Source organism: Bison bison, unplaced genomic scaffold, assembly GCF_000754665.1.
Source record: "Bison bison bison isolate TAMUID 2011002044 unplaced genomic scaffold, Bison_UMD1.0 scf7180017864072, whole genome shotgun sequence".
Lineage (NCBI taxonomy): Eukaryota > Metazoa > Chordata > Mammalia > Artiodactyla > Bovidae > Bison > Bison bison.
Window position 1 is genome coordinate 2,052,285 of NW_011494644.1, and position 27,230 is coordinate 2,079,514.

Here is a 27,230-nt window from a genome sequence, read left to right on the forward strand (position 1 = left end):
AAAAAATATTTTTTTAATTCATTTATTTGGCTGTGCCAGGTCTTACTTGTGGCATGCAGGATCTTTTGTCTCCGTTACAGCACCTGGGATCTTTAATTGAGGCATGGGGCCAGGGGTGGGGTGGGGGCGGGCCAATCTTCCTTTCCTAGGGTTTGAATCCAGGCCTCCTGCATTGGGAGCACAAAGTCTTAACCGCTGCACCACCAGGGAAGTCCCTGTGTAGATTAACTGAGAGAAAGTGCTTGGGCACTCGGTCCACTGGCACATAGTAGCAGCTCAGTAAAGATTAACTTAGTGTAACCATCCCTCAAAAGATGAGAGTATGCTGTGGGGTTTAGGTGCTAACTGCATACAGTGCAGCTCTGCAGCTTCAGAATTCTGAAAGCCAGTTCTCATACTCAGAAGCTTGAGAAATCTGCAGGAAAGCTGTTCATTTCAAGAATGACCTGATGAATTATCCTGAAAATAGCAAATCTGCAGTTCCTCCAAAGATGAAACTTATAGTGAGAACAGTTAGAGCGAAATAGTGGTGAAAAGAATGATTTGTGTTCTTATTGTTAATAATAATGCCTTTTCCCTCCTATAGAATTCTCTCCCCCTCCTTTGTTTGAAAACATTTTTTCCTTCCAGTTTTTTTTTTTTTTTTTTTGAGATATGATTGACATACAGCACTGTGTAAGTTTAAGGTGTACAGCATAATGATTTGACTTAAATACAGCATGAACTGCTTACCACAGTAAGTTTAGTGAACACCTGTCAGCTCATATAAGTACAAAATTAAAGAAACTTTTAAAAGTATTTTTTCTTTGTGATGAAAACTCTTAAAATTTACTCTCTTAACAACTTTCATATATAACATACAGCAGTGTTAATTATATTTATCATGTTGTACATTATATCCGTAGTACTTACCTTATAACTGGACGTTTATTCCTTTTGACTGCCTTCATCCAGTTCCTCCTCCCCCCATCCCTCACTTCTGGTCACCCCAAAGCTGACCTACTTTTCTAGGAGTATTTTTGTTTTTGTTTTTTTTAAACTATAATTGACCTACAACACAGCATGTTGTTCAGTCTCCAATTCATGTCTGACTCTCTTTGACCCCATAAACTGTAGCATGTCAGGCTTCCCTGTCCTTCACTATCGCCCTGAGTTTGCTCAAACTCATGTCCGTTGAGTCAGTGGTGCCATCTAACCATCTCATCCTCTGTCGCCCCCTTCTCCTCCTGCCCTCATTCTTGTCCAGCATCAGGGTCTTTTCCAATGATTCAGCACTTTGCATCAGGTGGCCGTAGTATTGGAGCTTCAGCTGCAGTCCTTCCAATGAATACTCAGGGTTGATTTCCTAACTTGCCATACACAGGTACTACATCGTAATTTGCCATATTCCCTACACTATGTGTTTCATACCCTTGACTCATTTACTCTGCAGCTGAAAGATTGTACCTCTTTATCTCCCTCCCCTAATTTCTCTCCTTCCCCCTCCACACTCCTGTCTGGCAACCACTTGTTTGTTCTCTGTATCTTACTTTATTTCCATTTCATGTTTGTTCATTTGTTTTCTTTTTTAGATTCTACCTATTTCTTTCCTCCTCTCAATGCATCCGCCCTTAAAAATCTAACTTTGTTTTACTAATTTTTTTACATCTTCATCTTGGAGAGCTATGCTCACAAACCATGTCTTAAGCAAAAGCCCCAAACAAAGTTAGGTCAGATTCTTCTGTAAGACATACTATCCTCACACTATGCACTTTCCCTCATTGCACTTATCACTGTTGTTATTTAACAAATAAATATGTAAAGAATTGTACGCTTCCCTCCCCTGAAGAGTGCCAGCTCCACGAGGTCTCATCTTCCTTATTCCCTGTGCTGTGCCTGGCTCCTGGCACATTGCCTACTACATGGGCACTCAGTAAATGATGAAGGAATGAATGACACCACGTGGTAATACTGGTTGATAACTCTTTACAGTATTGATGAATGTAAAATGGTACCAAACCTTTTATGGTATGGACCTAACTCTTAAGCAACTCTGTTGTTCAGAAGAGTTTCGTCAAAGTCCTCTTGGTAGGTTTTAAATAATTCATTTTCCTATTTATAGAAAAAAGAAAACAAGGTAAGCTCAAACATATGCCGAGGCTCATAGACATGTTGAATGCAGCCATTGTGCTGGTTTGGTCCATGAGGAACATGGGGATGCACAGAAGAGAGGCTAAAACCTGCTGTTATGCAGCCCGCTGGCTACTGTGAATCGTTAACTGCTGAGGGAGGAAGCCAGGGCAGTAGAATGGAGGAGAAAATAGTTTTGTGTTTCTGCCTTTTAGAGAGTAAGGAGTGGCTTGTAAAGGAGAAAAACGATCTCTATCCACTTAACAAGTCTTTGGAGTTTATGCTTAAGGTCATATTTATTTGTTCTGTTGACAAACCATCTTCTGAAGAATGTGTTTGATGTGACTGTTTTCTCAAACTTAAGGCCACTCTGGTGATTATGGATGAAGTAGGTTAATTTTGCTGTAACAGTTCACAGGTGGGCAGATGGCATGAAGCTTGTCTGAATGCACATGATCCATCCACCTTAGGGGAGGTAAGGGCTGGGATGGAACCCACAGAAAAGACTGGGGTGTGCCCCCCACCCCTTAAGTTCACTCAGCTCCTTAAAATTGTAAATGCCTGTGATTTGCTTCCTCCTGCCAGTAGTTCTTGGCCATTTTTCACATGCAAACCACTGTGCCAAGCGTTGTGCTGAAACAGGAATTCACTTAAAGAGACTTCATGCTCACAGGGGAGAGTGGGTCTGTTTACAGTTACTGCAGCACGTGATGAGTGTCATGCAAGATGTTCATAACATGTACCAGGGAATTTTAGAAATGACCCTTGACTTGGAAGAGGAATTAAAAAAAAAAAAGAGTTGGCATTGAAAAGTCTGGAAGGTAAGGGGGATCTGTGGATGTTGAAGTGAGGCAAGGGGGTGGGAGGAGGGCATTCTGGCCTAGGCAACAGCAAGAGCAGAGGCCTAGAGGCTGGAAAAATGGTGCCTCTGGAAGGACTAAGTGGGAGGTCAAGTTAGGAAGACTAGTTGTTGAGAGAACTGAATTCCAAGCAAAGCAGTTTAGTTTTATTCAATACATGTTATTTGCTGGGTGGCTGATCTTTTTACAAAAGAGGAAACTGAAGCTCAGAGGTGTGCAACGACTTGCCCAGGAGCACCTAGCTAATAAGTGACTTCAAGTGCTCTTTCCACCACTGTGTTTCTCTATAGTTAGGTTGGTTCCTCTAAACATAATCTGGTGGGGTTTTTCTGTTGGTTTTTTTAAGTATTTATTTATTTGTGGCTGCACTAGGTCTTTGCTGCACGTGGGCTTTCTTTAGTTGCAGAGCATGCAGGCTTTTCATTGCAGTGGTTTCTCTTGTGGTGGACATGGGCTTTAGTAGCTGAGCACATGGGCTCAGTAGCTGTGGCTCTCGGGCTCTAGAGCGCAGGCTCAGTAGTTGTGGTACATGGGCTTAGTTTCTTGGCAGCATGTGGGATCTTCACGGATCAGGGATTGAACTGCTGTCCCCTGCATTGCAAGGCAGATTCTCAACCACTAGACCACCAGGTAATCCCCTAATCCAGTGTTTTATTTCTAAGGATTGAGAAACCACAATCCTTGGTGTGTGTGGTTACTAGAGACCAGTGAGTATAGACTGAATAGATAACTTATTTAGGAGACAGTCAGAATTAAGGTAAGGAATGCCTAATCCTTTCTGCTTAGGGAAACCCAAGCTTAATATCCACAGAAAGACCTTCACAGCTTCCTGTGAACTCATGCAGGGTCAACAGTAAAGTGTGTTACCCCTGCAGGACCCAGAGATGTGAGTCAGGTGAAACATGGACTGAGTGTGCTTGACTCGGAGAGGCCTTGCCTATCGGAGATAGAAGAGAGAACTTACAGGCACCTCCTATGGTGCTGCTGAAACTGAGAAGTCATCTGTGTGTCTGGGTGGACTTTTCACATTAAGAGTCGACATTCTGCATAAACCAGGTGGCAAAGTCAAGGGTAAATTAATGCTTAATTGTTATCACTGACAATTTCACGTATAAGGTATTTAATTGTCCTTCGGGATTCATTATTTCTTTAAATTTTGCTCTTTACACATATCATCAAAGCAGTGGTCCTTAAATCCTCAAACTTAATTCCTGTAATGACAAGTTCTATTATAAAAACATAGTTTAGTAATAAATGGTATTGAATCTCTATAAATAACTTGCCTATGGATAATAACTGGGCCATTTGGACTATGAGGCTTTACCCAAAGACACCCCTATCACCTGGTGGTGGCACACCTTCATGGCAGACTGCCTTAGTCTGTTTGGGCTGCTGTAACAAAAATACCATGGACCAGGTGGCTTAATCAACAAACATTTGTTGCTCACAGCTCTGGAGACTGGAAGTCCAAGATCAGGCTACTTACTGATTCATTGTCTAGGGAGGGCTTCCTGGTTCATAGACTGTGATCTCATTGTGTCCTCACGTGGCAGAAGGGAGGAAGGAACTCTCTGGGGTCCTTTTATAAGGGCACTAATCCCATTCATGAGGGCAACAACCTCATGATCTAATCACCTCCCAGAGTTCTACCTCCTGATACCATCATCTCAGTGTTTAGGATCTCAGCATATGAATTGGTGGGGGAGAAACATTTAGTCCCATAACAGTGAGAGAGAGTAGACCATGCCCTGTTGTGGCATTTTATACGGTAGTTTCCACTGTATAGATATTGTCCAGTCCAAACCTAAACTTATCCAGAGACGGAAAATGCTGAAGACTGGTGAAAATGTTCAGCAGTGGAGCTGATAGGACTTGAGAGAGAGTGAACAGTTCTTATAGCCTGAACCCTGCTTTAATAAGGTATATTCAAGGCACAGGAATCTTTCAACCACTCATGACATTTTTCCTTAAGAAACGTGATGTTTCCTTTCTTGACATTCCCTGGATTAGGACAGCTGTCCTTCTGAGTTGTCCAGGAGGGCATATGATAGCTGAAGGTCTGGGAATGGAATGGGGTAGATTACTCTGAGGACTTGTTTAGGAGTTTATGACCCTGAAAAGTAGTAAAGATTTCCATTAGCACTGACTCACTGCACTGTTTAAAAAATAAAACGCCACCTCTGAAGGTGGCCTGCATTATCACTTCCTGATCCTCTCTTATGACTCGGGTACTGAGTCGTATTCTGTATTGACAATGCCAAGGACATAGAGGATGAACTTACTGTCAGAGATCGCAGTTAAACTTGAGTTTTATCATGTATGACATGTGTTTGAGGAGACTGTCCTGTATCCTGTTGAAAAATAGACAGCCTGTACTTTATTTTAAATCTTAATGGTTTTTATTTTAATATTCCATGCTCATTTGAAAAAAATTCTGACAATACAGAATTGCAGATCTTAAAGAAAGTAAAAAGCCCCCAGATAAAAGTTACTTGTTACTATACTCTTTCTCCTCACTTCTGAAAAGTCCACTGTTTACAGTTTGTATATTTGTCTTGATTTTTTCCTTCTGAATATCCATTTGAAAATGCCCTTTTATTCTCATATGCTCTCTGCCTCTCTCCTCCATTCTTCTCCCTATATGCTCTTCTCATCTGTCTATATTCTTATATAAACATGCAGTCCCACCAAGCCCCACCTTAGAAATGGGAATGTGACTTCCCCAACGTTTTTCAACTTGCTTTTTTTGCTGATCAATAAATTTTGGCCTCTGACCTCACACCTTTTTCCTGCCCACCATGTTCATACATGTAGATTCACCCCATTCTTTGTAATGATTATTCAGTATTCTATTTCTTTTCTTTTTTTTTTTTTTTTTTTGGGCAGAGCAGGGTGGGCTATACATTATTTCCCCAAACCCCACTTCCATTTTTTTCCCCCAAACTCCTATTGAAAAACATTTAAACTCTTTCTAGTTTTTTGCTCCTATAGACAGTGAGCAACCTGCATCCTAACTGAGCATTTTGAAACTTTCTGACCATTTTCTGATTGACTGATACGTTCCTCTCTTAGAACCTGGAACCTTGTTCAGAGAGTCCTATGCAGAGCTTCAGTGCACAGAACAGATAGCAGTGGGGCTCCTCAGGTGGGCATGTGTGTGGGAGGCTGCTGGCCCCTCAGTTTCTGCAGGAGCTGGAAGATGCCTCAAAGCATAGGGTGAACAAAGCCTTTTCAAGCCTTGAGAAGAAATGAAGCTGTCTAGTGAGCACGCTGTAACTCCCTTTGTAGAGCAGAGAATCGCTGACTGTGGAGTGCAGTGCAGCACCCCGAGCCCTGGAGGCCCTGGAACCTGTGTGTCACCCTCAGCCTAGTGCCTGGCCTTACGCAGACGAAGTGGGTGGGCGACCCTCAGGGTGCGGCAGGAGTGCTAGAGTCCACAGTGATCCTCCCCAGCTCTACCCTCAGCGTGCCCTGCTCGAGTAAAGAAGGAAGGGGCTACTCTTCAGAACGCCCTTTGACGTCCTGCCTGTCTACCTCACTGCCCCTTCTGTCGTGTACATTTCCGTGACTGAAAATTTTGTAATAAAATTGTATTGACTTTGCTAAAGAAAAATTATTTTTGGAACTCTATAAATAAAAATTCCAAAACAGTAACCTAGCAGTACATGAAAGATCCTGGTTTTCTTCGCTCTCAGCCAACACTCCTGGATAACACTTTGTAGTTTGGCATTATCTTGGAAATGGAAATGGCAACCCACTCCAGTATTCTTGCCTGGGAAATCCCATGGGCAGAGGAGCCTGGCAGGCTGTAGTCCATGGGATCACAAGGAATTGGACATGACTTAGCGACTAAACACAAAAACAACAAAAATACATGTGTATATATACTTCTTTTCTTATAAAGATAGTATCACGCTGTATACAGTTGTATAACATTTTTCTTTAATATATCATAGGTATAATGTATTATACTTCAAAACATACCAAAGTATTATTCTCTTTATTAATGATATCATTTCCACAGTGTGGCAGTGCAATAATTCTTTAACTAGTCACTTATGGTTGAATGGAGAAGGCAATGGCACCCCACTCCAGTGTTCTTGCCTGGAGAATCCCAGGGACGGGGGAGCCTGGTGGACTGCTGTCTATGGGATCGCACAGAGTCGGACACGACTGAAGTGACTTAGCGGTATGGTTGAATTGTTTTCAGTTTTTCTCCAGTCAAGCTAAATTGATGTAAAGAAACCTTCATGCATGGAGAACCGTTGACTCAGTTATTCTCAGTAGCAAGGCAGCATGGGTAATACAGGTAATCCCAACATACCTAGTTCACTAGTGCCTTCAGCTGAGCCCTTATTTTCAGCTTCTCCCAGGGTTTGCTAGTGGCAGATACTTTAGTGACCGTTCTGTAGTTTCAGTGGCTGTGTGTTTGGGTGTGTTTGATTTCTCCTCGTCCTGGTAGAGGGTTCTAGATAACATCCTCCTTTGGTATTCTGCAGACCCTTTGACTCCCCAGGTTGGGAAACAAGAACTTGTAACTTCAAACAGAAAATCATCAAAAGTTCAATGCTAGGCCTCCCTGGGAAATAAGGAGGTAGCCTGCCCTGGCTGAATTTCATTGTTGCTTACTACTTCTATTTGCTTCTGGCAGAATGTCTCCGGATTAAACCTTTCAGAATGTGCCATTTGCTGTTAGAAAGTCATATTCTGCATTTAGCTGAAGGATTTAGAACGATTTTTTTCAAACCCGTTGAATCATAAAATTCACTGGAGAAACTTGTTTCTTTAAAAAAAAGATGAACCAAATGATCAGGATGGTAAATTTGATGTTGTGTGCTTTTTATCTCTTTAAAAAAAAAAATGGAGGAAAAAAGGAAATGGACCAAATACCACTTTTTGGCTGTAAAAGAGAACAAAAATGTGCTTTATATAGATGAAGGATTAATCTCCAAGACTGTTATTAAGTAGTGGGTGAGGAGTTGTACAATGGTGTCTACTGTATGTTAACTCTGTAAAAAGAGGAAGAAAGAAAGAATAAAAGGAAAACATATTTGTTTCTGTGTACTTGGAAGCATACCCAAGCAGCAGATAACAGTCTTTGCCTTTGAGAAGGGAAACTGGATGGCCAGAGACAGGAGTGAGAGGAGAATTACGTGACTCTGTCAGTTATTGAAAGATAAATATATTTTTTTTAAGTTAGGTTTCTGAGTCTCTGTCTTGGATGGTCTGATTTAATATCATACATTTAAGGTGGAGCCTGGGAACCCATATATGTATTTTAAATAATAGCTTTATTGAGAATTGATTCATGTAGCATAAAATCCATCCTCTTAAGGTGTACAATTCAATAGTTTTTAGTATATTTGGAATTTTGTGATCATGGTCATTAATTCCAGAACATTTCCATCTCCCCAAAAGAAAACCCCAAATCCATTAAGCAGTTATTCCCCACTCTGCCAACCACCAGTCTTCTTTTTGTTTTGATGGATTTGCTCATTCCAGTCATTTCATATAGAGTCGTACAATGCAGATCTTTTATGACTAGCTCCATTCATTTAGCATAATGATTTTCAAGAGTCATTCACATGGTAACGTGTGTGTCCGTATATATGCAGCATCCATGTAGAACTGGAGGAGCCACCAAATTATTTTGCAATATGGCTTTACCATGTTCCATTCCCCTCAGATTGCAGATGGTTGTTTGGGGGCCTGGGAGCTGTATTTTTTTTTTCTTACAAGGATCTTGTAAGGATTCTTATGGGATTTTTTCTTACAAGGATTCTTATGATCAAGCGGTTTTGGAAAACACCGTCTCTGAGAGTAGCACGGTCCCTCTTACTGTGACTGCTGGGATGGTGGCTGTGTTTCTCCTCCACCAGTGCCCCGCAGTGCTTGAAGGACATGCTGGTTACTGTGCAGGGAACAGCAGCAGAATGCCTGTCTGCAGAGCAGTCAGCACCTCAAGAAAAAGGATCTCAAACAGAGTGAACTCGGGTGAGATCAGCCAGGCCTGAGTCTATTTTTTTCTTTGTTTTAATTTTTTTTTTTTTTGAAGATGAAATATGGAAAAGAAATCTAGGTATCCCTTGAAACCTCAGAAGATTCAGATGGAGGAAGGCATAGCATGGCGAAGCCAGTGCATATATTGGGTTGGCCAAAAAGCCTGTTCAGGTTTTTCTGTAAGATCTTATGGAAAAACCTGAATGAACCTTTTGGCCAACCCAATACATGCTTTTTCTTCCCCCAGTGGAACAAGGGTAATAATAGTCTTTATGAATTGGAATCTGATTTCTCCTTTTCCTAGAGGTCTTTAAAAAAATTTTTTAACCCATTTTATCTGTAATTGTCTTCTCTGACTTTTAATAGCCACAATGCGTCAAGTGTTACTATGTGCTGTAGGTTATATAGAAATAGAGGTATAATGTTGTATACATGAAAAACTCACATAATGTTATAAACAAACTTCAGTTTTTTAAATGTTATGTTATGATTATTCTGAACTCTAAACTATGAGAAGAAAACTGTTTTCATACACCCTAGAATGGCACCCCACTGCAGTACTCTTGCCTGGAAAATCCCATGGACCGAGGAGCCTGGAAGGCTGCAGTCCATGGGGTCACTGAGGGTTGGACACGACTGAGCGACTTCACTTTCACTTTTCACTTTCATGCATTGGAGAAGGAAATGGCAGCCCACTCAGGTGTTCTTGCCTGGGGAATCGCAGGGACAGGGGAGCCTGGTGGGCTGCCGTCTATGGGGTTGCACAGAGTCAGACACGACTGAAGTGACTTAGCAGCAGCAGCAGCAGCAGCAGCAGCAGCATTTGAGTTCTAATTACTAAGACAAAATTAAGAAGTCTCCTAGACAAGACTATATATGGGGCAAGTCTTCTGAGGTTAGACATCTGCTTTGGAGCATTTCCCGCCTCAACCCTTAAGTAAGTATTTCTTGTAGCTCCCTCCTCTGGATGGGGCTTCAGTGGGGCGACTGTGAGGAGCAGAGTGCTCAGCACATAGTGGCCCCCTCGTTAATGAGTCATAATAAGGGGCACTTTTCTCAGGGCCACTTGGTAACAAGCACATGAATAAATAGTCTTTCAAGTTGTTCTGAGCAGAATTTTAGTTCCTGCCAAGAGAAGCTCTTCACCTTGTTTTCTAATGGACTTAATGTCCTCACTGGAAAGCGGTGCCTGTGGAGCCAGGAGGAAAATGCCAGACGTGGTGGAGTCCGGACCTGCCTGTGCTCTCAGGGCGGGGGCAGGGGGTAATGTCAAGAGCAGGCTCAGCTCTTTTTTTAAAATTTTTTTTATTGTAGTTAAGTTTACACAACATGAAATTTACCATTGTAACCATTTTTGAGTGTACAGTTCAGTGGCTTTAAGTACATTCACAACCCTATGCAACCATCACCACTGTCTGTTTCCAGAACTATTTCATCATCCCAAAGAGAATGAAACTCTGTACCCATTAAGTGATAATGTTCCCTCCTTCCCATTCTTCTTTATCTCTCAGAATTTGACCACTCTGAATACTTCATACAAGTGAAATCAGATACTGTTCGTCCTTTGGTCTGACCTATTTCGTTTCATTTCAGTTCAGTTCAGTCACTCAGTTGTGTCCTACTCTTGGTGACCCCATGGACTGCAGCACTCCTGTCCATCACCAACTCCTGGAACTTGCTCAGAGTCATGTCCATTGAGTCAGTAATGCCATCCAACCATCTCATCCTCTGCCGTCCCCTTCTCCTGCCCTCAATCTTTCCTACCATCAGGGTCTTTTCTAATGAGTCGGTTCTTTGCATCAGGTGGCCAAAGTATTGGAGCTTCAGCTTCAGCATCAGCCCTTCCAACGAATATTCAGGACTGATTTTTTTAGGATTGACTTGTTTGATCTCCTTGCTGCCCAAGGAACTCTCAAGAGTCTTCTCTAACACCACAGTTCAAAAGCATCCATTCTTTGGCACTCAGCTTTCTTTATTGTCCAACTCTCACATCCATATATGACTACTGGAAACACCATTGCCTTGACTAGACAGACCTTTGTTGGCAAAGTAATGTCCCTGCCTTTTAGTATGCTGTCTAGGTTGGTCATAGCTTTTCTTCCAAGGAGCAAGTGTCTTTTAATTTCAGGGCTGCAGTCACCATCTGCAGTGATTTTGGAGCCCCCCAAAATAAAGTCTGTCACTCTTTCCATTGATTCCACATCTATTTGCTGTGAAGCGATGGGACTGGATGCCATGATCATAGTTTTTTGAATGTTGAGTTTTAAGCCAGCTGTTTCACTCTCCTCTTTCACTTTCATCAAGAGGCTCTTTAGTTCCTCTTCACTTTCTGCCATAAGGGTGGTGTCATCTGCATGTATGAGGTTTTTGACATTTCTCCCAGCAATCTTGATTCCAGCTTGTGCTTCATCCAGCCTGGCATTTCTCATGATGTACTCTACATATAAGTTAAATAAGCAGGGTGACAATATACAGCCTTGACATACTCCTTTCCCAATTTGGAACATTTTCAAACTTTGTCCATACTTCTAGCACATGTAAGAATTTCCTTCCTTCCTAAGGCCTTGTAATACCCCTTTGTGTATATGTACCATGTTTTGTTGGGCTTCTGATGTGACACTAGTGATAAAGAACCTGCCAGCCAGCGCCAGAAACATAAAGGGACTCGGGTTCTATACCTGAATCGGAAAGATCCCCTGGAGGAGGACTTGGCAACCCTCTCCAGTGTTCTTGCCTGGAGAGTCCCATGGACAGAGGAGCCTGGCAGGCTACATACAGTATGTAGGGTTGTGAAGCGTCGGACATGACTGAAGTGACTTAGCATGCACACACATGTACTGTGTTTTGTTTATGTGTTCATTGGGTTGTTTCCACCTTTTGACTCTTGTGAATATTGCTGCTGTGAGCATTCATGTATAAATATCTGTTTGAGTCCCTGCTTTCATTTCTTTGGGGTAGACCCCTAGAAGTGGCATTGCTAGTAGATGGTAATTCTATGTTTACCTTTTTGAGGAATCACCAGGCTGTCTTCCACAGCAACTGCACCAGTTTAGATTCCCACCAGCAGTACATAAGAAACTTCAGTTTCTTTGCTAACACTTGTTATTTCCTGGCTTTTGTTTCTGTTTTTTTTGTTGTAGTGGGCATGCTCATGGGTGTGAGATGATATTTTACCGTGTTTTTGATTAGCACTTCTCGTGATGAATGATTTGAGCATCTTTTCATATGCTTGATGACCATTCGTGTATTTTCTTTGGAAAAAAGTGTCTATTCAGGGTAACCTTCAGTCAGGTAACTTGTTTTCTCATTGTTGTAGAATTTCTTTTTGTGTTCTGGATGTAATTAACTCTTTATGACAGCTAGCATTTGCAGACTTGTGTTTCTGTTAAAAAACGCAAATCTGATTGTATTGCTCAGTGTTAGTGCTAGTGATGGCCTTTAAATTCTGCTCAGCTCAGTCTTTTACCATCCATGGGTTACTTTTACCTGGCCACTCACTTTTTGAGCTTGGCTTGTTATCTGGGTGTGGAAATAATTGTACCTTCCCCATAGGCCTGCTTGAGGACTGAGAATGTAAGTTGCCTTAAGACACAGCCTAGGAGTTCCTCTGGTTTCCATGAATAGTGGCACTTACTACTGTCTGGAGGCCAAGGCAGAAGATCCTGCAGCTTCTGACTCTTTCTGGGAGGTTCATCTACCAGAACCCCTATATTAGGATGAGATCAGCTGCTCTGCGTCCCCCTTAGAGCAGAGCACAGAGCAGGTTCCCAGCGGATCGGTGTTAATGAGTGTGATCACGTTGGGCTCACCACCACACTGCATGTTGTCAACTCTTGACCCTCTGAATTGATGAGCATGCTAGGGTACCACTGCAGGGTCCCAGAAGCAGCCTGGGAGGCAAGTTTCTGGAGCAGAGGGAACTTCAGGTAGTAAACCTGGTGTCTTTACGTATTGTGATTTTTCCCCCCCTTTGGAAGAAGGAAGAGAAGGCAAAACCCCACTCTCCAGCTTCAGACGCAGACTCTTCTCATTAAGGGCTGGCCTCTGTCCCCGGCCAGCCTGGGCGTCTGTTGTTGAATCTGCCCCTCTGCTGTGCTGGCTGGGTTCCAGTTTGAACTCGGGGTGCTGCTGGCCAGAGAGCTGTTCTCTCTGCATCACTGCAGGCCATTTCAGAGTGGAAGTGTATTTGGACCATGCAAACGTTTGATCTTGTCGGGTAGTTTAAAATTTCATTTGTCGGGTCAGTGTTCTGTCTGCTTTGACCCTGAGGCTCTTTCTCATGGTTAATACTTTGGCAGTTCTAGAAGGAACTCTCTCTCTCCCTCACCATCTCACTGCCCCCCTCACCTCCAATCCTCCCCCTTCACCCCTTCCTCCCGCTCTGTGTCCTCCTGTTGCTCCCTCTTTCTCAGCACCCCACTTCCTCTTCATCCCTCCTCCTCTCTTCCCCCATCCTCTTCCTTCCTCTCACCCTTGGAGGTCTTCTTGGTTTATAGACTATTACATATTTCTTAAAATGCCTTCATTTTCCAGATGATTCCCTGGAACTGTCACCTAATCAGAAGTCTTGAAAGCTATATGCGCGTGTGTGCACGCACACACACTTTGCTTCAGACATTTCCATTGTTATTTCCTCAACAAATACAGTGTGCATTAGAGTAGATTCAGACAAACCAGAGCTTGACCTGGGCTCCACCAGCGCGGCTGGACCCTCCTGCATGCATTGGCTCTGTCATAGGACCAGGCACGTCTTGTTCTGCAGCTGTGGAGTGGGCCTTCGGACAGCACTGTCCTCCTGGGCTGGACAGGAGGGTTGACCGAGCCAGTTCAGATGAAGCCTTCAATCCCTACAACTGACTTCTGTACTGTCTGTGATAATTTGCTGTGTACTTTTTTTGCTTACTATCTAAAGCCAGTTTGACTGAAATTCTTGGAGCCAAATTGCTCCAAGAAAGAAGGAGGAGAAGAGAAGAGCTGGGAGGCAGCAGCAGCGCCTCTAACCCAAATGTTCCACTGAGTCAGTCACGGTGCAGAAACCCTCTTCGAAGACCTGCCAGCTGTCTTGGGCCCTCGGTGTGGCCTGACTTCCACATACCTCTCTCAGGCTTGGCTTCTGGGCCGTGTGAAGAAGAAAGCAGACCCTGAATTTTTCGACATTCTCATATGTGGACTTCTCTTCTGTCTTGCAGCTGATGCCTTTTTCAAAGCCGCCATAAGCCTCGTTCCAGAAGTTCCCAAGATGATTAATATTGATGGAAAGATGCGGCCCTCAGAATCATTCCTTCTGGAATTCCTCTGCAATTTCTTTTCTACATTATTAATAGTTCCGGTACGTTTCCCCAGAAGACCTGTAGGTGATGTCTTTCTTTGACCTGTTTTATATACATTCTTTGCCCTAGAAGTGCAGGGATGTTCTATCTATATCTTTGTTGGTTTTGTAGTCAGATATTTGCATTTCTCAATGCATTTCTATTCATCTATGTCCAGGGTGTATAGTCAAGGCTCTCTATATGGCGAAAGAGGTACTACTTGTTCAGGGCTCGAGCCGCTGGATGAACAAAACACCCAGGGTGAAATCCCTTCCTTCCAGCTCTGCAGTGTCAGGTGATTCTGTAACATCACCAGGCTGCAGTTTCCTCATTTACAAAATGGGCATAATAATAGCATCTACATGTCTAGGTTGAGGTGAAGATTAAGTGAGCAAATATACGTAGGTGGTTACAACAGTGCCTTGTGCTGTGCTTAGTCACTCCGTCATGTCCAACTCTTCATGACCTCATGGACTGCAGCCGGCCAGGCCTCTCTGTCCATGGGGATACTCCAGGCAAGAATGCTGGAGTGGGTTGCCATCTCCCTTCTCCATCAGTGCCTTTGTACATAGTAAGCACTTGAAGAGGTAATGGTGATGTTATTTTGATGGCAAAGACCAGAATACACAACAAGATAGTGAAAGTCAAAGGGCTATTGTTGGAAGATGCTGGGGTTTCTTGTGGAATATAGGGAATGAGTAGTCAGATTTGGGCTGGAAGGAATCAGGGGCACTCCCAGGATCCAGCATTAGGGCCCTCACCCTAGTTGGGGTTCTTAACTTGGGGTCTGCCTAACCCATGGGGATCTGGCAGAGCAACCACGAATTCAGATGAAAAAAAAACCCTTTTTTTTTACAAACCTCAGTGAAATTTAGCCTTTCACTTCATTACAAATCACAGGCAATGAACCACAGTACTAGTTGTAGTAACTAGGACTTTGTCACCAAAGTAATCAGCAGTATGTTCACATAACATTTCAGGTGTGAGAGATATTTTAGAGGACTATCTACATGTTTCCTTCCTTTACAAGTGCAATAGTTATTAGGCCCATTGGCTAGGTCTGTTATTTAAATGTATTCACCAAGAAGTAATAGATTACAGTATAACAGATACGTTGAAAAAATATTTTGACAACTGTATTTTAGCATAATTGATTTCCTTTGTGGTCTTATGTATTTTATTTTCTGCTTTAGAAATAGAACTCTGAGTTGTGTGTAGGCTTCACCAGGTCATAAAAAGTCCAGGCACAAAATGGGTTGGCTCATGGTGAAGCCAAATGTGTGTAGGAACCACGGATGCCCATCCCCACTTCCGTACTGAGAGTCTCACTCCCTAGGTAAGATTGGCCCTGGAATCAGCATGTTTGAAAGCTTCCTTGAGTCAAGTATAGGTGGTCCTAGGACCACACTTTAAGAAATGTCCCTCTGGTCTCAGGCCATGAACCATTCAGCTCCCACAGGTATGGGGTTACTTTGGGGTGATGAAAATGTTCTAAAATTGTGATGATGATTGTGAATATATGAACTCTGAATATACGAACAACCAACGAATTGTGCATTTTACGTGGGTGAATTGTTGGGTGTGTGAATCATCTCAGTGACGTTGAGAGAACAAAAACTGAGTTGCTCCCAACTTTCCAAGTTCAAATCCCAAATTCTCTGAAGAGAGCCTGGGATGTTCGGGAGGCAGGCTTGGTGCTCCACTTCAGTGTGTTCTGGTATTCTTCTTAGTAGTTTATAATCAATCTCTCTCGTTTTCTGATAGTCTAGTTATTTATCAGGTGATAAAATCAGGGTTTCTAATGAAGAAGTGGATCAGTGTCACTGTTTACTGATTAATTGGCTTGCCTTTTCCTTCTGCATATGGGGTTTTCTCTGTTAAAAATCATTGGAGCCTTGTACTTGGAGTCAGAAACTTGTGTTAGTCCTGACCCAGTGACCAAACAGCCTTGTGGCCTTGAGAAAGTTTTGTAACTTTCAGAATCTCCATTGTCACCTTTCTAAAACATCATTCAGATACACACCTAGCAGAGATGCTTGAGGGTCGACTGAAAAGATCGCTGTGAAAGTGCTTCATGAACCGGATGCTTGGTCCCTGGGATCACAAGCTGATGACCAGTGGGTGGAATCTAGCCTGGAGACACACTTGTTGGCTGCATCATGATGGAAAACATTTGGAACGAATTACCCCCATTTAAAATTTGTAGATCACAGAGAAACCCAGATTTCCAGTTCCTTGAGAAAAAATCAGGTCCAGCCCTATGAGGCCTGCATTCCCCGCCTGGCCAGTTGTCCTCAGCTGGAGAGCAGCTGCCTGTCCTGGGGGGGGGCACATGTACTCTGTCCAGGTCCCTGGGCACCTCTGGGTCCATTAAATCCTTTTCTGTTGCTTACCTGTTCCCTTAGGCATTCAGGTAACCCCACCTCTGCCAGACTTCATTGTTCCTGATAGTGCTCTGGCTTTTGCCAGGATTTCTCAAGCTGTTAAGATGGTTCTAGCCACAGTTCAGGACTTCTTACTAGGTGCTCCGTCCCATGCTAGCTCCCTTTGTCAATACACAGTCTCTAGGATCCTGCAAAGCAGGACCTGGGAGGCTTGCCTGGGGTTGCACCGCTGGTGAGAAGCAGAGCTGGGAAGTCTGTGCTACCCCAGCCTGAAACATTCGCAGGAGGCTTTATTGCTCAAGATAGTTGGGACTTTACAACCCTACATCCCTCCTATGGGACACAGTGTAGTAACTACTGGCTGGCTCTCCGGGTGCCATGAGATGTTAAGTCTAAAGAGCCAAGGTTGAGTGCTCACCCAGCTCAGAGGCCAGAGGCTGCGTGCGAGCCCCACTGTGGTCAGTAGGTTCAGCAGTAGACGACTCCCGTATCCCTCTTTTACCTGGTTCACATTGCTACCTTTCTTGTCATATCTTTTATAATTTTACTTTTAAAATTTAATTCTTTCATTGTAAGGACACTTACCATATCTGCCCTCTTAACACATTTTTAAGTGTATGACGTAACTGTTGACTCAAGGCCCAACGCTGTACAGCAGATCCCTACAGCTTATTCATCTTCCTTAATTGAACCTTTAAACTCATTGATTAGTGACTCCCTGTTTTCCTCCCCCTCCAGCCCTTGAATTCCACTCTTTGAAAGGACTGTTCTAGATGCCTTATGTAAGTGGAATCATAGTGTATTTGTCTTTCTGGCCTATTTAACTCACCATAATATCCTCAAGGTTCATCCATGTTGTCATATATGATGGCATTTCCTTCTTTTTTATACAGCTGAGTAACAGTCTGTTGTATGTGTATGGCACATTTTCTTTATCCATTTATCTGTCAGTGGACATTTTGTTTGTTTCTACCTCTTGGCTGTTGTTGTGACGGCGCTACAGTGAACATGAGAGCACTAGTATCTCTTTGAGATATTAGTGATTTCAAACGTTTTGAATAAGTACCCAGAGGAGGGACCTGCTGCATTACATCACAGTTCCACTTGTAATCTTTGAGGTACCTGTGTACTGCTTTCTGCAGTGGCTACACCATTTTGCATTCCCACTCCAGAGCACAAGACTTTTTTAAAGAATGGGTTTGAAAAGTTTTGACTCATTTTATTTGTTTAGAAAAAAAAACTGGATGCCATTTTTAGGCCAAATAAAATAACGGGTCCACTTTATTCATTCTTACGAATACAGAGGTGAACATTCCTCCAGGACAGCCGTCTCTCCTTAGCAAGCAGCCCCACTCTTGGAGCATTCTGAAGCATTCTGCTCTGGTATTAGCAGTGGTCAGCTTCTTGGTGGACTGCAGAACAGTTTTCTCCATAATCTTGAACTAACGTATTTCTTTTAACAACATTTGGTAGGACAAGGAAACTAGAATGAATTGAACAAGTTTGGTGTGAACCACTGCAGATGCCTAATTTTGATTCAGTTGAAATTTGTAGGCAATGGAAATGTTCTCCCTCAGTTTTCTGGCACTGATCACCAGGACACAGCAGGGAAATGTCTTCTCTCCTTCTTATCTTAGTGAAAAGGTCCAGCCGTCAGCATAACATGGTATCCAGATGCAAAGCTTCATTCATTCTATCTACCCTGCAAATATTTGTTGATCTGGGAATGGAGGAGTGAACAGAAATGTATGCTTCCATGCAAGGAGACAGACTCCAAGCAAATCAATACTTAACTCCAGTTGTATAAAGTGTCATAAAGAACTACAGGCACTTCTGAGAGCCTCAAATTTTGAAGGGAAGTGGGTCAGGGAAGTGCCCTGAGAATGTGTGATTTGAGCTGAGCTCAGAGGAAGACTGGTAGTTCTCTTAAGTGCGGTGGGTGTGGTGACATTCGGGGTGGAGGCAACAGCATTGGTAAGGCCTTGAGGTGGGCAGGGGCACCCAGCAGCACTGGACTGGAAGAGAGCCATGGTGATGAGAGGCTAGAGGGTCATGAGCTGGCAGGACAGGTGGGCTGGCAGCAGTGAGGCCAGGGAGCGCCACCGACCCCAGACTCACCCACAGCTTCCCGTCTCCACGGTCATCTGTTTCCTGCCCTCCACTTGCTCTGTGGCTCCCCGCCCCCACCCCACCAATGCTCCACTTCTCTTTCCTGCACTTTCTCCCAGCCCCTCTGTGTTCTGGCTCCTTTTGTAAAGGACTTAAATATTTATTTAACACACAGAGAGCCAGCCAGCAGTTCACCAGTATTCACTCCAAACAGCCCTATAATTATCCTCCTCTCACAGAAGCACGCCCTGGCACAGAGAGGTCAAGTGACTTGCCCAGGGTCACCAGCCAGTGAGCGGCCAAGATAGAATTCAAAGCCAGGATGTGTGTGCTCGGCGCTGTCTTCGCTGCCCCTCAGCTTTCCTGGGAAGTTAGTTGTTTCCAGGGTATTCTTTCTCCCAAACAGTGATGTTTAATAGAAGGATTCCCGCAGACCAAGGACCCAGAGGGACACTGCAAATGGTGGGAGCCAGGCCCCCTTTCCTCCAGCTGAGAGAGAGAGGGCTGCCCTCCCAGGTGCCCCTTGGGAGCCACCTCCTGGGCGTTTGCTTGCTGCCAGGGAGGCGCCCTTGGCAGAGACCCCAGGAAAACCTTTTCCCACTTGGATTGCCTACTGAATCCAGGATCTTTTCTTATTTTCTTTTTTAAATCTGTGTTTGCCTTGCTTCAGTTGCTGGCACTGATACAATTTCTTTTGAAAATGTTACAACCACTGAAGCATGGCTGTCATGTGGAAAATGTTTTCCTTGTAGAGAAGGTTGGAAATAATCTGTCTCTTCGGTTTAAAGCTCGCGGGAACGGCTTCCTACAAACCTTCACGTCTCCGTTACCCCTTCTTCCACCTTTTTGAAGGTGTGTCGAATGCTCTCTCACGATAGTTATGGCAGTTTGTATTGAAAGTTACTGGACCATTCACATTGTTGTCTCTTTCCAGGGCAGATCCTGAAGTAAAATATATTTTGAGCATCCACATAGCGGAACAAAATAGCCTAGTTAGAAACAGCTGCTAGCAAAGAAAGGCAGTAGTAAGCTGCCAGCTGAGCCTGACTCTGGCAATGGAAGGCGGACCACAGCATGGGCAATTTTACTGTGTATCGTTTGAGGCATTCAGATGTTGGAGCATGATGTGTCTTCTTTCGTGCCGATACCGTAACAGCAATTCCTGTAGATGTTATCAGCAGTACAAATCATCTCAGGCCCCTCTACCCTCATTCTTACCCACTGGAAGCATTTCTGCTGTGGATCCACACTTAGGATTACGAAGCCATGAACTCCCACCCACCTTGGTTATCACACTTCTACCCCAGGCCTGAATTTAAGAGAGCCGACTAAGTGCATGCCTTTCCCCAACTAGCCCGCTCCATAAAGTCTAGTTGATGCCTAAGTCATCTGTAGAGAGGCATTATATAGAGTATTAGCACTTAGGAATGTCCGCTCTGGAGCCAGACTCCCAGGGCTCAAATCCTGGTTCCCCTATGTCCCAGCAGTGTGGCTGATTTCCCATCTGTGAAATGGGGTGGGGGGTGGTCATAAAAGTATCTTTCTGAAACAGAGAAAAGCTATGGTAGCCATGATAGCTACCATAAAAGTTAGCTACTGTTTTTGTAGCCACCTCAGTACCTAGTACATGGAAGGTGCTCGAAAAATGGTATCCTTTCAACATCATTTACCTACCAAGTGCCTGCTGTGTGCCCCGCACTGTCCCAGCAAGCAGACAGGAATAAGGGCACCATTCACAGTACGTTCCCTGGGTCGTCCTAGAACTGTATTATTGGCAAACTCAGAAGATAAACTACCTGCCCTCCTAGAGGTTTTTAGGCCAGGATGCAAAAAAGATCAAGAGATATTGTTCACTAAAAGAGTAGATAAAATCAGATGCTGAGAACTGCTCTGAAAATATGAGATGGTTGACTTGACACAAAGACTAGGAGAAGGTGCTAGGGGCTCTGGATTGACTATCACAGGAGGAGCTAACATGTAAGGTGAAGTACAGCAGCTGTCAAAGGAACCAGTGTGGCCAAGTCTCGCAGATAAAGGTTCCAGCAGGGAGGGCAGCAGAGCTGGGAGGCCAGAACCCCCTTGGCCTATGCCTGCCCTCTGGAGCATCCTGTGTCCTGTCTGGTCTGTGTGGGAAACTGGCCTCTGGGCACTGAGCCATTGGGGCTTCCTTCCTACTGGCTTCCAACTGATTCAGTCCTTGGGAGGCACTCACATGGACTGCGAGGCAGGAGGAGGCTTTCTGGGCCCTGGTTCGGCAGGGGCTTTGTTCTTCCATCCAAGGCTGCGGGCTCCAGCTGTAGTTCCTCGCTCCCCATCATGTGCTTTCCACCCGAGGATGGTACCGGCTTCCCTGTGTTGCCAGGCCCTGGGTGCCTCACTTTGCTCACTAATTGCCTTCATCCTGAGAATCCTTTGTTAAAGAACCTCATTTAACCCTTGTGAGCATGCCCTCTGTGTCCTGCCAGGCCCCTGAGCAGTCTAGCTGGTCCCAGGAGCAATAGAGGTGGTGCTGGACCGAGTGAGGGGCAGGCTGCACCAGCTGCGTCAGTGGGTGACGGTGGCAGGAGCCGGGGGAGGGGGAGTCTTTGGAGAGTGTTCAGCAGGGGAGCCACAGCATCACCTAGACCTTTTTGGAACAGAATTGAAGCTGCTGACTTTTTCTTTGCATCCCAGCATTAATTCAGTTTAGCATCTGAGAAACACTGTTATAAACTCTGTGTTTTTTTCTCTGCCAAGAGATGGGCCTTCCCTGGTAGCTCAGTGGAAAAGAATCCACCTGCAAATTCAGGAGACTCAGGAGACTCGGGTTCCATCCCTGGGTTGGGGAGATTCCCAGGAGGAGGAAGTGGCAACCCACTCCAATACCCTTGCCTGGAAAATCCTGTGGACAGAGTAGCCTGGGGGGCTGCAGTGCATGGGGTCACAGAGAGTTAAGCAACCTAGCACAAGCATGATCTCCCAAGAGAGGATCCTCAATTTAGCTGCTAATGTTGCTGAACGCCCTAAAGAGCAAGGCTGTGTTTAAAGTTGGTGCCTTTGGTGGTGACAGTGATCATTTGGGGGTTTACCCGAGGTAGGTGGCTTCTACTGTGCCATCTGCTGCGAGACCTGCAATCTAGCTTTTGTAGTTGGAAAAACAGGGCTTTTTACTGTTACACACATAAGAGCAAGGTTGTAATTTTGGAAACAGGCCATTAAACTGACAGGTAACTTTGCTTTCTTTTCTCAGACTGTAGGCTCTCAAACCTTGTCTCCCCAGACTAGTGTGCTGTTTAGTAAAGTTAACAGCGTTTTGCCACTTTTCTCTCTATTGTTTAACCACAGCTGGCACTTCAGTTACTCTGTAGCTGCTAAAGGGAGGGACCTGGGTTTCTGTCTTGATTTTTTCCCCCTTCTGCTTCTCATTTAGGATTATTTATTCTTTTGTTTTGGTTCTCCACTAGGACCACCCTGAACACGGAGTCCTGTTTCTTGTTCGAGAGCTGCTCAACGTGGTCCAGGACTACACCTGGGAGGAGAACAGCGATGAGAAAATCCGCATCTACACCTGCGTCCTGCACCTGCTGTCCGCCATGAGCCAGGAGACCTATCTCTACCACGTAGACAAAGGTAGCCAGGTCCCCCCGCCAGACTGCACCGTGTTTGAACTCCTGAGCAGCGAGTGCGCAGTTTTCATTTTCTCTTGTGTTTACCCACCATGAACTTCTAGTCCAGGGCCTTGATAAATTTGTCCAATGTAAGAATTACCTGGGGCAACTCAAAACACAGATTCCTGGGTCCTATCTATCTCTTGTAAATTAGATTGCCCAGGAAGAGACCGGAGAATTTGTATCTTTCATGAGCATCCAAGATCATTTTGACACACAGATGAGTTTGGAGAAGCACTCTTGGATCGGTGATGCCTTGCGTGTGCCACAGAATTTCTAGAACGGTGGTTACCTATGCACATGTGTGACCTTCACCCCGGGCCTATTCCTTTCCAGTCTCACTTGGGTCCTGGCCTTAGAGCAGTTGCTTGGAGGAAGGAGATGGCCTTGTTCCCTCATGTGCAACCAGCCATTTTGAGCTTGCTGTTGCAGGTTTGGGGGCAGCCTCTTCACGTCCTGGAGGTAACATGGGACAGTCCCAATTCCAGATTGCCACCCACTGAACCTCAGCATCTCCCTAATTGTCAGAGCCTCAGTTCCTATTTTTGGTTTCCAAAAAAATGGACCTATTGTTAAAAGTGCTTTGGCCAATACATATATACTTTAGGGTTTAAGCAACTATCTCTACACTTGGAAATTTTAGGGAATGGATTTGGAGTGCTGAGAGTGGCCTCCTGTCATAACTCTCAGGGGGTTCCTCAGGCTGGGATTTAGGGGCTGAGGTTTTGTAAGGACGTAACTTGGGGCGGCTGGGTACCATTGGAGATAATAGTTTCCATGGTCTCAGCTCCTACTGCATGCCAGGTACGGCCCCAGGCTTGGTGGGCCTCTTTCTCCTCTGATCCTGACAGCACTGTAAGGAGAAGAAGCAAGGTGTCCCCTTGCCCCACCTGAGCAAGGGGAGACTCCAGAAGACAACAGGATTTTACCAGCCACGTGGTTTCCAGAACTCGGGGCCAGTCGGTGCTGTGAGTGGAACTCACTGTGGCACATGAGTTATGCTGCCTCCTTGATTACAGAATAACAGTGTTTTAATTAAAGTATATGGTTGTGCATGGGTGCCTCAGTGGCAGTCTCCCTGCCTGTGTAGGAGACATGGGTTTGACCCCTGAGTCAGGAAGATCCCCTGGAGAAGGAAATGGCAACCCATTCCAGTGTTTCTTCCTGAGAAATCCCATTGACAGTAGAGCCTGGTGGGCTACAGTTCATGGGGTTGCAAAGAGTCAGACCCAACTTAGCAACTAAACAACAGCAATGGTTGCATACACAGACAGTAAACCATAGAGCTGTGAATTACCACGTAATGAATGCCACCTGGTAACCACCACGCAGATCAAGATATCAAACATGACGAGCTCTCCAGAAGCTCCCTGTGTGCCCCTGTCCAGTCAGCACCACCACTTGCCTCGCTATGGGTATACTGCTCTCCTGACTAATATTACACATTAGTTTGTTAGTTTTTTACTTTTCCATAAATGGACTTATTCAGGAAGCATTCTAAATGAGAGTCTGGCTTCTTTCACTCCGTGTTATATCTGTGAGATTCTTCTGTGTTGTGTGTAGCTGTTGTTCGTCCTTCTGCTTTGCCGCATAGTATTCCACTGTATGAACATGCCAGAATTTATTCCTTCCCCTGTGGATGGAGTTATGGACTGTTTACGAGGAGTGCTGCTGTGAACATTGCTGAATATGTAGCTCTCGGGGTTCATGTCTGTTGGGTATATGCCTGGGGTGAAATTGCTGGCTTGTGGGATTTCCTTGTGTTCTGGTAGGTACTGTCTCACAGTTTTCCAAAATATTTACACCAGTTTACACTCTCACTAGGCATAAATGAGGTTTCCAGTTGTTTCCTTGATGTGGTCCGTCTTGTTCATTTTGGCTCTTCTGATGAGTGTAATTTGCATTTCTCTCACGGCTAATGCGGAGAAGGCAATGGCAACCCATTCCAGTGTTCTTGCCTGGAGAATCCCAGGGACAGAGAAGCCTAGTGAGCTGCCGTCTGTGGGGTCACACAGGGTCGGACACGACTGACGTGACTCAGCAGCAGCAGCAGCAGCAGCAGCATGGCTAATGAGGCTGAGCTTTTCTTGTATTTCTTGGCACTTTTATTTTCTCTCTTGTGAAGGGTTCATGGAGGACTCAAAACAGTAGAGAAACTTTTGAAGACCAAACGCCATGGAAATAGGTCTGGAAATCCTGGGCCCCGTCAGAGGAGCAAGCCCTCTCCTCGCTTTTTGCTTCCTTCAGTGGTTTCCCTGAATCCTATCTCTACAGAACTCAGCAGGGCAGACTGTGGGAGCTGGAGCGCCAGCAGAGGAGGAATCTAGTTTTCTAGCTTTTAGAAATGAAAAGAGAAGGGTGGGTTTTCTCTGCTGCCTTCTTGGCCCAGCTCTGTTCACTCCGGATGCACAGTTGTGACCTGACAGTTGTCTTAGTAGGAGAGAGAGTCCTGGGGGGCCATATGAGGCCCCCAAGATGGGGGCCCCATTTTCCTGTCTCTCTCATATTGGAGGCAGCCTTTTTAGACAGTGTTAACAAACGTTCAAACTTTTGAAAAACTGGGGTCAGATTTTTTTTTTTTTCTTTTGCGTATGAAGTATGCCTAGGCTGTTTTCTTTCCAGATGAATAAGACGAGAATGTTCTGAAATTACCTGCAGCCATAACTCCAGTGCTTTCACGCGAGCGAATGAGAGAGCGTGCTTGCTGTGGAGAGGCAGGGCACTCCTGACACTGATGTTTAACGTGCAGATAGACATCCAGTTGGAAGAGTACAGCCCAGGGCCCGTGGGAGGTCGTCACAGCCCTTTCACTCCTCCACATCGCCTGCCAGCCCTTGAAGCATTCGGGGTCGTGACCCCAAGGCCAGACAGATGCAGAGATCCTGGGCTATTTTTAGTGGCCATTTGCCAGGGATTTCATTTCTCCCCATTGCGAGCACCCTGTCTGGACTCTCCAAGTGTTAGAACAGAAATGGAGGGAGGGGGAGAAGGGTGACGCGGAGAGTCAGGAGCTACTAGGCCGGAATGCAGAGCGGGTCCAAGTTCAGGTGTGGCATTCTTAGCGCTCCTGACCCTATTTTTCACTTTCTCTGTGAATTTTCTACCTTCAGGGTTCAGCCTAGATCTCACTGATTCTGTAATTCCATCCCAAGCCTGGATTTTAGGATCTGGAGCCCCCAGGGTTGCTGTCTCCGGACCTGCAGTGCATATGGTGGCGATCGTCCGTTTGTTCGTCTGCATCTCCTCATGGGCTGTGTGCTCTGTGAGGGCAGGGCCGGGTCGGCCCACCCCCCACCCACCAGGTCTCCAGCTCCTGGAACCTGGCGCAGAGCAGGTTCTCGCCCAGGCCACGCTCTGTGTGTGTGAGCGGCCTGCTCCGAGCACGCCTCTGGCCCCTCTGGGCAGGGTGCCTGCAGCTTGGGTGGTTGGCCACAGGCGGGCCTAGGCCTTCTGTCTTCTCCGCTGCTGCTGGGCTAATCTGAATGAGGGTAGGTTCCAGCTCGGACTGAAGACGGGGAGTTTATGCCAGGAACTATCCTAGTCCTCAGCAGCAGGTGTGAGAAATTCCTTCACCAGCTGCAGTTTTGCCATCCCGCAAAATCTGATGGTGGTGAATGGCTGAATCAAACTCTTTCTCTTCTTACAAGAATAACTGCCATCTTCTGCATCATGGACCGTTGAGACACAGCAGCCAGAGCTGACTCAGAAATCCTAGGACGGTTGGTTGCCTGCAGCCCAGGGCAGTTCACTACCAACCTGTGTTATGGTAACAGCTACAGAGCCAGCAGCCGGCCTAGGAGAGCACCCCAGGACAGTCCCCACCAACGGGCAGTTCAGAACTGGAGTGGAGGCTTCATGCAGACAGAGAAGCAGGGGAAAAAGACCAGCTGTTGTCCTTATTTGCAGGCAATATGTCTGCAGCCTGCTTACAAAAGTTTCAGCCCCCAAAATGGCATGTATGTCTGTGTGTATGTGAAAGTGTGGAGAGAGCAAGCGAGAGCTTCACAGAAGGGCTAAATGGCGTCAAGTGATGCTGGGCGAGAGAGGGCGTTGGCCAGTGTCCTGTTATCCTCCTGTTGCACAGCCTTGACATTTAAGTAAGAATCTGGGGATAAACGGAGTTAATTATTCTTGAAGTAGCAATCAGAAATGTACATGAAGCATCTCTGAAGTTACTTTACCAATTAGTTAATCACTGTGTACCTGTCCCATTCCCCCAAAAATTCAAGACAGTTTACAGGAAATATATAAAATAATGAAATCTACTTGTCTTTTATTGAAAAAGTTGGTTCTTAGAAGTTATAAATGAGGAAATACATGGCCTTTATATGTCTATGTGTGATATATATGGGGCTCCACTATGTATACTGTTTTGTCACTTTACTGATAGTATATTATAAGTATTTTTAAGTAGTAGTAGCCGTAGTATAGTGCAGTGTAGTACATGGTAGTTAACTGTAGATCATATAGTTTTATTGTCTTCATAATATTTTATTTAATGCTAATGCCACAGAGCATTGAGTCAAAACTCTTGGTATACATTTCCATTGCTTCTCTTCTCACCTTTATACACATTTATGATGAACATAAATTAAACATACAATGAGCATTGTTCTCTATAATGTGACAGTGACTATCACATACATACATCTTTGTGCACCTGTTGGATTATTTTCTTAGAGTGGGTTTCCCCAAGTCAAAGATCTGGCCTTTTTGTAAGACCTTTTTTTTTTTGGAGTAAAATAGATATAAAGTTTACCATTTTGGCTATTTTTAAATAGACAGTTCCATTTTATTAAGCATATTTGCAGT

At 44.8% G+C, this 27,230-nt stretch overlaps 1 protein-coding gene across 3 annotated transcripts in view; it reads left to right on the forward strand.

Moving 5' to 3' along the window:
* The window catches only part of LOC104986530 (chromosome unknown open reading frame, human C16orf62), a 138,996-nt gene that overhangs the window by 102,012 nt on the left and 9,754 nt on the right, over positions 1–27,230 (forward strand). For all 3 annotated transcript variants that reach the window (XM_010837124.1, XM_010837126.1, XM_010837125.1), the window contains exons 27-28: positions 14,159–14,298; positions 22,215–22,380. In XM_010837124.1, coding sequence (XP_010835426.1) covers positions 14,159–14,298; positions 22,215–22,380 — 306 coding nt within the window. The remainder of the gene's footprint in view (positions 1–14,158; positions 14,299–22,214; positions 22,381–27,230) is intronic.